Here is an 11888-nt window from a genome sequence, read left to right on the forward strand (position 1 = left end):
AAACAAATAATCATAGAAAACATTTTAAAAAATGTAAAAAAAAATATATTTAGAAAATTGTGATAATGAGGTATTGTTTTAGGTGAACAAGTCATAAAAATATTTTAAAAAATTTAAGTTTGTACAAAAAAAAAAGACAAATTTTAATTGACTTGGAGAACAACAGTATATAACATGTAAATAAGGCTGAAATCCCAAACCTCATGCTTTGATGTCCATTTCTCTTCTTACCAGTTTTGTATTCAGTATTTAACGTCTTTTAAAACAGTCAAGGTCACTTTTAATAGAAGACTTATGAACAATAACCAATGACAAACAAACTATATATCAAGTCAATAAAAGTAAATTTTAACACTGAGTATTTAAACTGACATTAAAACATTACAAGTGCTTGAGTACAGATGAACTGTGTGGTTGTAGTACATTGTTAACTATGCAGAAAAGGGATCTCGTGACGTGCTGTGATTAGACCCGTGTGATAAGGAGCGTCCTTGTAATGACATTATTATGACTGTTGTACATTTCTTTGTGGATGATGGCCTTCAGCTGATGCAATTGAAAAGTAAACCACGGTGCAGTGCGAGAGAAGGAAAGGTTTCTAAAGGAGCCATCTTTAGTTTAGCGTTTATCCTTTTCACTCTTATTTTTAATTGATACTATACAGAGGTGAGATTTGGGTAAACGACCGTAGATGTTCTAGGCTATCCCAGCTATCATATAGCATCCTATAGTCTTTGGTAGCATGCTTCATTACTGTGATCTGTGTTTCCTTCCTTTCAAATGTTTGAATGACAGTAAAAACGAGTCTTAGGCGAGATGCAGGACACGTTGCTAAACTGTTGCAGGGCTAACACAGACAACCATTCATACCTATAGCAAGTTTACAGGCTCAGCCCTGTAAATACTGACTGTTTGTATAAATTTGATTTGTTTATGAATAAAAGTCTTTGCATGTTATGAAATGCTCATGATTGTTCTTCACTCCATCACATCTGTATGATATCTCGATGCCACATGAAAAAAAAAACATCTGAAGAAAGATTTAAACAGTAACTTTGTGCTGCTGCCAAAACGTTTGGCCTCGACAAAGCACACAGCAGATGTTTCAGGGTTTCATCTTTATTCACGGTAACAGGTAACTCTTCTCCTTTCTCTCCCTCATATTGTCAAACGACGGCCCGTTAAAACCAGGCAGGAGAGTAGTAGTCCTCGGAATCCACACTGAGGTCCTCGCGTCCTCGTTTCACCTTCCAGGCGAGCAGCGCCTGCAGAGCGGCGGGCGAGGTTGAGGTAAGTTTGGCGCTGTATTTTCCATTCGTGGCGTGGGCGTGAGCGGAGGCCACCAACACCTGATGGAGGAAAAGCAGCAGGGTCACGGCCTTACAGTCGACATCTGGATCAACATAAACTGTCCTCAGACTCTTCAGTCAATTTAACTTCATGACTACTTCCTGAGTCACAGGTCTCAAAGTTCACAGGCTGAAGGACTCTAATGAAGGATGCACAAGTGTATCTTTTACTCTATTTTTATCTGTGTATAAAAGAGGTAACATGTCATCCTTGTTCCCGAGGTATTGCATTCACAAACTGTGTGACACGGATACCTCATCAGGCTTTTACGGCTGACTGCTAAAGACGTAAAGAAAAGACCGACCTGCGCTCTCTGCAGCCGAGCCACATCTTCTGTGGTGCAGGCCACCTTGTAGCCCTGCAGGTAGTACTCAGCAGCTTTCACATACTGACTCTACAGAGACACACAGAGATGGGGAAGCAAGCCCAGGTGTTTACGAGGCAAAGCTAACATTTTTCAGCTGCTATAAATCAGTGTGATTGGTTATTGATTCCTGCACTGAATACTGTGGGTGTGATTGGTACCCTGCTGAAGTAGATGTTTCCCAGACACAGATGAACGTCGATCAGTCTGTGATGCAGTCCGCTGCTACGAGACATGGCGACTAACTTCTCCAGACACGCGACCGCCTCCTCGAAGTATCCCTCGCTGTGCCACACACACACACACACACACACACACACACACACACACACACACACACACACACACACACACACACACACACACACACACAAAGATGGAAAATGAACACTTGACTACAAGAAGGTTACTTGACTCACATTTGCACAGAGACCTCCAGACAATGTGCTGATAAACTTAACTTAAACTGTAGAAATTTCCTTTGTGGTTTTTTATTTTTATTTAATTCAGTTTTAGTCACCATAATACACTTTTGTGTGTGTGTGTGTGTGTGTGTCTGTGTACCTCTTTAGAGACTTTGCCAAAGCTATGCAGGCCTTCACCGCTCTGTCTGTGCCGTCTAGGCTGTGAAAAATCTCCATGCTGGTGTTAAAGAACTGGACACACACACACACACACACACACACACACACACACACACACACACACACACACACACACACACACACACACACGGGGCTCCACTGAAATCTGTTAAAAACACAGTAAGTGGCTCTTTTGTGTGACTTGTTGCCTACACCACACACATGTGGATTCATCCGCAGCCTAAAATAGTCCCACCTAAACTGCCTTTTCCCTCGGGTTCTGTGTTTTTGAGTTTGATTTTCTGTTCTTGGGTTTTACTATTAACACCTCTTAATCTGTCTCCCTGGTTTCAGTCTTATTCCATTTACTTCAAAGCCGCGTGTGAGACGTCAGGAGTAACATCCCTCCTGAGTTATTGTATTCCAGCAGGAAAGCTGGAAAAGCGTGAAAAACTGGATTTGCTTTTCTAGTTAGTAAACACAGCCACTCATGCATCATTAGTAATACAGCATAATATTTGTGTTTTTGCAGTTAAAAAACGCAGCTGCAGCTTGTTCATGGATGGAGAATGCTCGGTGTCTGCCTATGAAAATTCTGACTGGGAACTTAGAAGTTCCGACTTCCTGGAAACCACCCTTAATCTCATTAACCTCCTGTGTTCCCTTTTTTCTCTGTTACTGTTTAGTCCCTCTTCTTTTCTGATTAATGTTTGCATTTGCTTTCTTCCTATTTTACTTTGAAAGTCCATTTTCTTCACTGTCCTTTGTGAGTTTTACTTCCTGTCTTGCTGATTCCCAGCTTGTTTGTTCTGCTCTCTCCTTTTCCTCATCAGGGTATAAATCATCCTGTCCTCCTTTTTATCGAGTCGTGTTTTCCCCTCTCTCCCCGAGCCCTTGATTTTCTTTACCTTTTGCTCCAACGTTTATGACACTTTGTTCACGTCTTTGAGTAACAGCTGTATCTATATCTTCAGCAGAGTCAAACACAATCTTTGGTACCTTTTTGGCTGTGCTATGGTCTCCTGCTCTCTGATAGGCCAGGCCTACTTGGAAAGCCGCCTCCCCCTTCATGTGTTTGTCTTCAGCTGAAACAGACGTAAAAATAAAAACCACGTTATAAACACTAATCTTCTGTGATCATATTAAAGCTTCACTTTAAAGGATCTTTTAAGCAGAGTCGATCTGATGTCTGTTTAGCAGGCCTGACTTCTATTGAGGAATTTATCCATATATAGGTTTTAGTTTTCGAATTCAAAGTTCTTCCTGTGATTTTCAAAGTAAAATCATCAGGATTTTTGTAAAAAAATACTTTAAAAATAATAATAATCATAGATGTTTGTTTATCAAATGCCCAGCAATAACCCTCAACCCTGTAGTAGGTACACCCATGGTATCAACTGAAAATACTTGTCTCGCATTCACAAGATTTTCAGACCTTTCTGACCTTTGACCTTTAGGTCACTGAGTGTGGTGTTATTAACGTTTATATCGAACCACAAAGCTTTCAACATAAATTATATATTTGTTAATTTCTTTGGTGTAGCACGAATGGGAGACATCAATATCAATAAATAAACAATAAACATAAAGCTGTAAAACTTATGAAAACACAGTTAAAAATCCAAACTTCAAGCCTTCCTTTGTGTTTTCTAAAACTGTCCAGTGGGGCCAAAGTGGAGTCTTTTGTAGGCCAGTTTTGGCCCCCGGGCCTTATGTTTGCACCCCTGATTTAGATGGATAACAGCACTAGAGGCTGGTTTAGAGGCGAATAACAAACTGGACTAAATGAACGTAACGTAAATGAACTCTTTATAGTATATATATATATATACTATAAAGAGTGTCTCGGCTCGATTCTTCTGATGTATCACAAATTAAATTCTTTTTGGCGACTGAGTTGAGGCTTTCGCTTGGATTATGGTTAAAAAAACCCTGTAATTTATTTTAATAAACAGAATAAATAAACAGACAAATCTCCTCCTTCTTCAGAAGAATAAACATTTCAAACTCTGTAGCTGTCAGGACCAGTTCTTAACCCCCTCTGAAAACGTGGTACTCGTTGTTTTGCTGAATATTTCTCTGCTTCTGCCTTCACTGTGATCCTCTCAGCACAAACACCTCCTCCTCGGTCTATTTTTAATCTAAATGTTACACATGTGTGTGTTTCCGTGCACAGATTACTCCGATGCGCTGCCTCTCACTGTGTTTTTAGCCCTGGTTCCACCTACACTCCGCGGCCCTGCTGTTGCCTTCGTGAAGCAGCGTCAGGGCCTTCTTGTGGTCCTCGGCGGCCAGCGGCGCCTCCGCGAGCTCTCTGTAGATCTTCCACAGATCCCGGCAGGCCCGGAGCTTCAGGGGCCGACCGTCTGAGTCCAGCCAGCCGCCGTCCTCCGCCTGTTTGCGGCATAGCTCTCCCTGCTGCCTCGCCTCCTCCAGCTCACCTGAGAGAGGTGGCATTTTTATAAGAGTGGGTGCAACATGAGTTCAACCGTCACAGGAAAATAAAGAGAAAAAACAGCAACAAAACAACTAAATCAAATAAAAATACCAAACATGTAGCTGGTTTTGAGGGAATAAGCTTGAGTTTTAGATCATCTGAGTGAAGAAATGTTTCATTTTTTGAGTGCTGATTTAGCTCACAGGGTCAATCAGGTGACCTATACGCCATAAGACTAACACAGAGGGCTGCATTCAGGTCGGTCTTCCATCTTTCTTGTCTTCTCTGCACCGCCCTGTCACAATAAATTATTAATTTGAGTTAGAGTTATTTTTAATCTCAGGCTTTATTCCACAGTGTGTTCTTTGTCTTGTCTTCTTCTCGTCGCCCCCAACCAGGAGATGGCTGAAGCTTCCTCTGCCGGAGGTTTTTTCATGTTAAAAGGGAGTTTTTTCTTCCCACCGTCTCCAAATGCTTGCTCATAGAGGGATGTCCGACGGTTGGGGTGTTGTATGTTGTAATTTATCACGAGGACCAATAACAGCACAAGCAAGAGGGGATCTTATCTTTTCAACACTGCCCCCTGGTGACACTACACAGCTACAACACTCACAAAGGACCAACACACAACTGCCCTCTTTAGGTAAGAGACTAATGCATCAGTGTCAGTGAAGGACAAGTATGCCTGTGTGTGCATCTGTGGATCTCCACTTACAGACAGAGCAGAGCACTAGACACTCCCACAGTGCGGGCAACAGTGGTCCTAAAACGTATTACAGACGGACTGCAAGGCTGGCTGGTATTTTACAATAATTCAAATGATTAAGTTTGTAATTATGATTAATTTTTACAATGAACGTTTCAGGATCAAACTGAAAGGAGAAGCCACACCTTCCACTGCAAATGCAAGTTAAATAAGGTCTTATTGTAGGTGATACTCAGTCTCACATAAAAATGAAACACAGAAGAAAACAAAACTTCATGATCAGCTTTGACTTTCTTTTAATCTGAATGTGATTCAAGGTTTTACTGGTCGCAGTTTTTAGTGCTGCTCATCTAAATCACCTCGACCTTGGCACTGCGCTCACCAGAAATAAACCAGCCAAGTTTGAGGCTGAATGGATGCTTGGACGTTAAGACAGGCTAAGAGCAGACAGTCAGAGAGTTTCATTATTCACTGTCATCGTTAGTAATTCAGATTAGTCAGTTACTGTTTCTACTGTCTTGGAGCAACTGTGACCACATGCTTTCCTCAGGGATTAATAAAGTGCTGTGATTCTGATCATTCACTGTCACTATACTCGGTGTGTGCACCTCGATCCAGGTACAGCTCAGTCAGGCAGGCCCGGGCCTCGGTGGCTGCTCTGGAGAACCTCCCTTTCTCTCTGTCAGTACAGCTGTGGTAGAAGTAGAAGCGGAGCCAGAGGTCCTCGGGGTCTGAGAAGAACCGACCCAAAAGGAGACGCTCCTCGCAGACGGTGGACCAGATACCTGCAACAGAAGTCACCTGGTCCTGAACCATGGACGCAGTCTTGTTCTGTGTTCTACCAACAATAACCTTACACTCATTATGTCACTGACACACAAACACACTGATCTAATCACTAAATGAAGCCTCACTGGAATCAGAAGGATTGAATCGAGGCTCTGTGTGCGTGTGTGTGTGTACCGGTCCTTTCAGCCTCCTCAGCCAAGCTCAGGTGCTGGCTAATGGTCTCCATTTTGTGTCTTTGTTCCACCAGAGGAGGAGCACGAAGCCTGAGTGATCCCGGTTCAGCCGTCGCCCTCCAGTCCTGATCAGAGCGCAGCAGAGAGACGAGCTCAGAGAACGACCTGAATGACAGAAAGACATTTTTGGGGGATCTTTTTAACTTTGTGTAAACTGGAATGACCACCTGGGAAAAGCACGTCAGAGCACCAGTCCACTGTTTGTTAGAAATGTGCTGCACTGAAGCTAAGCCTCCATCTTCCATGAATTCTTTTTTATTTATAATGTTTGTTGTACAGTCTATTTCTCATGATCCCGTCAAAGGGAAACTGGAGTTTGCTGCAGCCAGTAATTACTCCAAGTCAGATTGTCTTTGATAGCAATAACTTCAAATGCTCACCGCGCCTGCATCAGCCACAAACCGTCAAACAGAGATTCAATATAACACGGGAGGAATCACAGCAGTGAGATGAGTCTGGTATCAACATGTGGGGGAGAAACAAAACATAAAATGCATTTTGAAGGTTTCTCCAGAGTACCGGCTCTTTCCCCCTGTGTCATAGACATTAAATGAATGCACTGTTGCTGTTGAAACTGAGACGTACACCATGAGAAGGTTTTATCTTTGGTTGCAGATTTTAACAAAGCCTGAAAATCTCACACACCTGTCTCCAGCACTAACAAACTTAAGAGAGCTCAGAGCTGCTGTCAAAATAAGATGACTTAAAAAGTGCCACTCTGTGCAGTTTGGGGGTCTCTAACCCAGAAAGTGTTGATGGCATGAAGGAAAAGCTCAGCTAGATATTTAACATCACTGTACAGTGGAAAACAGCAGGCTCTGAGGCGTTTGGGTGCTGTAGGAAAATAGGAAACAAGCAGTGTTGGTTGGGTCCTGTGTGAAATAACGAAATGTGTTGCATGTCTGATGGACAATCAGTTCTTCATTATAAAAAACATGTATTTCATGTCTGTGAGTGTTTGATCACACTGACGGTAATTTTGTTTTTGTACATCAGCAAAACTGCAACGATCAGCCTGCGACTGCAGAATCTTGTTTTTGAGTCAGACATTAAACATTTATCTTGCTGACGGAGAAACAGATACCTGTGGAAGCCTTCCTGCAGCAGCCGCACACAGATGCTCTGCTTCGGACTGCTTCTGAACCTGATGTGAGAGACGGAGGAGTAAAGATTACAGATGTGAGAGAGGAGGAAGACCATGTTAGGCAGCTCAGTGTGGGCGTGTCACAGGAGAAAAATCAGTCGGCAGCCCTTCTCTTTGCAGCAGGGGGCGCTCACACCACTCAGATTTCACGGTCACGATTGCTGAGCAGTACATCTCTAACTCCTTAAACTAACTGCTGACTGGCACCTGTACACCTGAGAGCTGTGCTATGGTTTTCTTTGTGTTAGCTGTATTATTGTAGGGTCTTTACCTTACAATAAGCGCCTTGAGGCAACTGTTGTTGTGATGTGGCGTTATATAGATAAAAGTGATTTGGACTTACTCCACAAAATATCAAACCACAGTCAGAGATCACAGGGACGACGATGGTGGTTATAAACTTTCACTACTAAGCTGGGCTCTCAGCTGCAGGCTCTGAGCGCGCTCGCATAAAATGATCCCTATGAGTGCCCACTACTGCAACCAGAGACATTATCAAATATGATAAAATGGTGATTAAAGTGGTGGTGCCTGTGTTAAAATCCACCCAGTGACACTGAGGATGAACTCACAGAGCGATTTCTTTCCTGGTCAGACTCTCTGCTGGTCGAGCCGGGCCCAGTCTGGCTCTGAGGGACTCCTTCGTCTGCTTCATCCTGCTAAAATACACACACACACACACACACACACACACACACACACACACACACACACACACGGGAAGTTGAGTTCCCATCATTACTTCAGAGACTGATACCCTGCTGCTATGTCACTGCGCTCTCCAGCATGTTGAGTGCTGCTCTAAACAAAGAAGCCTTAAGTGGAAATTACTTCCAAAGACCTGCAGTTAGCACCAGTGCTGCTTTCTAAGCACACTCTGTAGGTGGAGCGCTTTGGTTATGCTGAGGAAACACTGTTTGAATACTTCAGTCATCACTGAAGGAAATCAAATATTCTTTAATAGTGCCACAGTTCATCTGTTAATAGTAAGGGGAAATGAATGACACTGAAACACAATAGATGCACATGGAGTAAGTGATGACTGTAATACATCTGATAGCGGGGTAAATCGCCACATATTCTGATTACAACTTCCTGTTTCTGTCCGTAAAAAGGCAAGGGCGTATTTATGTTCCACCCTGTCTTTAAGAGAGCCACCAGCAGCTGTAAGAGCTGCACCGAACACTGAAAGTGAGGTTAAAGTTTACTCTGAGGGTTACTTCTGTCCTCACGCTAATGCCATGCTGTCAAAGCTGTAAAGCATATCAGCAGGTTATGGCATGACACAGAAAACACATCAGTAATACAACAACCTGTCAGTTATGTGGTGCTTGTTTTCATTACCTGAGCACTATGAAATATCTTTGATAAAGAAAGCAGTGAATACTTTGCCCTAGTATTTAGCGAATACACAGATAAGCACAAGTGATGTTTGCTTTGATTTTGATGAAGAAGTAAAGACAAGGTCACGAGAATGTCTGTGTGGGTGTTCCAGGAAAGAAAAAGGAGGAAAAGAGGAAGATTTGTGGATGTAATAACAGAGGACATGCAGAGAGATGATGTGACAGGAGGTGATAGGGATAGGGTGAGATATCCTCCTTGCTCTCTGCCCTTTCCTGCCCTGCAGGCGGTCCTTACCTGTAGTAAGTGCTGCTCCTCTGTTTGCTTTTGTTGGCATTAATTTCAGGGAGAAACCCAACAGCTGTGTTCATCTTCACCTGCAGGTCAACCTGGTGGAGAGAGAGAGGACCCCACCCCACAGAAAACTTTATGCATGAACTGCAATCAGTTTAAGACTGATGCCTCTTCTAAAATCACAGGGTTTTTATCTTGATTTGAACAGTTTTGCTGCATCTAACAGGGTCACCAAAGAGCGCAGGTCGTTTAAATACAATTACAATAATTTAAGTGAGAATAAGTTAGGCAGACTATTCTGGAGTTTAATTGTGATATTTACAGCTGCACTTTTTAGAAACACACGCAGAGCTCCTGAATTACCGAAAGAAAGACACAACCAGCTGCGCGTGACGGTGAAGCGGGTGAGGTGCACCCGAAAAGCTCCGGAATGAAGCTAGAACGTGAAGCTAATGTCATTAAACCGGAATAACAAAAACAAAATAAAATAAAATAACAGTAACCCTGCTAAGATTTTAAATGTAACACACGGAGAAAGAAGCGCAGAAACACGAACTCACCGCCAGTTTTATTAGAGAAAAACTTTCCACGCTGCCAGCACACTCAACTTCGTCACTATGACAACACCGAACCAAGTCGACCAGAGCAACGAGCTGAACTGCTTCCGGTCAGGTGCTCCCATTAAAAACAATCATTTTTTGTGTGTATATTAATTTTATTTATTCCATGGGTTTGTTATTATTGTCTTCGTGGTGACTTCATGTGTATCTTGTATAAACTGTTTAACAAAAACTTCATAAAGTCCAGTTTTTTTCTTTTCTTTCTCTTCTTACAGGTAAGTTTCTTTTCTTTTTTTGCATTAATCCCAGAATGAAGAGGAATAAAGTCTGACAGTATTTTCCCTGTAAATTTACAGTTTTATCTCAGAGAGTGCTTAATTTTTAAGAAGCTTCACTGACTTTAAAAAACAATTCTGATCAAAATCTTTCCAAATATTTAATATATTATAATAAGCCAATTTTATTTATAAAGCACTTTTAAAAAACGATAGCGGCTCCGGCAGATCCCAGGAACGACATTCAAGATCTCTGTCCAGAGCGCAGTCCTAGGAACAACTAACAACAACTTTTTAAAAAAAATATTAGTTATATATCAGTTATTAGCAGTTTTATCAGTAATTTGTAAGACCTGCATATGACAGAGGTTCATGAAGAGCTTGTAAATAGTAACATTACACACCAGAGGATGCTGCAGAGAGGGGTTCATTCATTTCATTAAATTTATTTTTCATTAATTTGTTCTTCAAAAATCAGTTTAGTTATTGCACGTGAGCACAAATGGTTGCAGAAATCTTGCAGACAGAGTTTTAAACCACAGCCAGTCACAAAAATGTCCGGATAAAACAACAAAAGCCAAGAATGATTTTGACTGTGGGGGCTGACAGAGCAAAAAGACGCAGTAAAACTGCAGCAGTGGAGTCAGCGGGGGTTGATTAAAGCTTTTAAAGGAGCCATTGCAAAAAGATACACAAATTTTTCTTATTAACACTGCATTAAATCCTCTCCTCCTCACGATTCATCTGCTTCTTTCCCTGTTTGCACTCTGCACACATCAGATGTTCGGGTTCCCGCAGTGAGACTTTTCCATTCAGCCTCACCACAGCTGGATGGAAATAGTGTGCCACTGCGGGTTCTTTGCGGTTCTTCAGAGCTTTATAATAAAGTTTCACGAAATCATCAGCAGCTGAGGGGACGTAGAGGCTGTTTCCTGTCTGTCTCAGTGGGCTTGATTCGCTTGTTTAAATGAACTTGTTTGTTCTCGTCGCTCTAATTAGCTGCGAGTGTAATTTATCTTTTTATCAGCGGCACTTCAAGACGAAAGTGAGAATGAAACCTGCGCTCACTGAAGATAAAGTGCAGCACTCGGTCCTGGTGGTCCTGTACATGCTTCTGCTTCAAAGGAAAAGCATTTGTTGTTCACAGACACAGCACATCTTTTTCATCTCTGCAGTTAAGCCGCGCCATAAAACTGATTACATTTATAAAATTAGTCTTGGCATGTGGCCTGTCAAGCTCCTTGCTCCTCATGGGTGCAGTTTACTGTGATAAGAGCAGCACATTACCTCGCAGGTTATCTCCGACAGAGGGGTCACTGATTTCACACAGTGATGCACAAATCCACGCTACTCATTGCTGCCTGACTATGCTGGCTTTTTGAGTACTTCTTCTAAAAGGGCACGCTCGTAAAAAACAACAGTATAAAAATATTAAAAGTACACAATCTGGGGACAGGGGCACCTCCAGACTTTTTTCAAAGGGTTGCTCTAAAAATATTGGAGTGGCACACCAAAAACAGCATTTGCCCTTTTATTATGTTGTTGTTAAATATAGGTTACTTGAAGAATATAGCAAGAAAGAGAGAACGAACATGCCTTAGTAATTTCCTGCTATTAAAGTTGATATGAAAATATGGACCCATGAAAACCACATACGATTTCGTGATCAATATTAATCTGATTCATTAGATGAAGTTATAGATTGATTGAACATCCCAGCCATTAGTTTAATTGGTAAAATTATTACCAACATAGGACAGGTTTGCTTTGTGGGGTTTCCCCTACCCGACACGCGCGCGCGCGCGCGCGCG

The 11888-nt window shown here is 42.1% G+C and overlaps 1 protein-coding gene across 1 annotated transcript; it reads right to left on the minus strand.

Moving 5' to 3' along the window:
• Nucleotides 1–1181: 1181 nt before the first annotated feature.
• On the minus strand, nucleotides 1182–9319 carry ttc29 (tetratricopeptide repeat domain 29). The gene is made up of 11 exons (XM_085348701.1): nucleotides 9246–9319; nucleotides 8180–8263; nucleotides 7548–7607; nucleotides 6405–6568; nucleotides 6050–6226; nucleotides 4527–4739; nucleotides 3298–3383; nucleotides 2279–2370; nucleotides 1876–1999; nucleotides 1655–1744; nucleotides 1182–1349 (listed from the first exon to the last, which is right to left on the minus strand). The coding sequence occupies exons 1-11, from the start codon at nucleotides 9317–9319 to the stop codon at nucleotides 1182–1184; spliced, it is 1332 nt and encodes a 443-aa protein (XP_085204827.1).
• Between the last annotated feature and the right edge of the window lie 2569 nt (nucleotides 9320–11888).

Source organism: Diplotaxodon limnothrissa, linkage group LG3, assembly GCF_057381915.1.
Source record: "Diplotaxodon limnothrissa isolate DT_005_m linkage group LG3, D_limnothrissa_male_GT1.1, whole genome shotgun sequence".
In the NCBI taxonomy this organism is placed as follows: domain Eukaryota; kingdom Metazoa; phylum Chordata; class Actinopteri; order Cichliformes; family Cichlidae; genus Diplotaxodon; species Diplotaxodon limnothrissa.

Bases quoted from the DNA above. Each gene is read 5' to 3' on its own strand.
- ttc29 (XM_085348701.1), bottom strand. From the start codon at position 9,319: ATGAACACAGCTGTTGGGTTTCTCCCTGAAATTAATGCCAACAAAAGC. The intron at 3,384-4,526 runs GTAGGTGGAACC...CGTCTGTTTCAG, and splicing joins CAACAGCAGGGCCGCGGAGT to CTGAAGACAAACACATGAAG. The intron at 2,371-3,297 runs GTACCAAAGATT...GTGTGTGTCCAG, and splicing joins ACCATAGCACAGCCAAAAAG to TTCTTTAACACCAGCATGGA.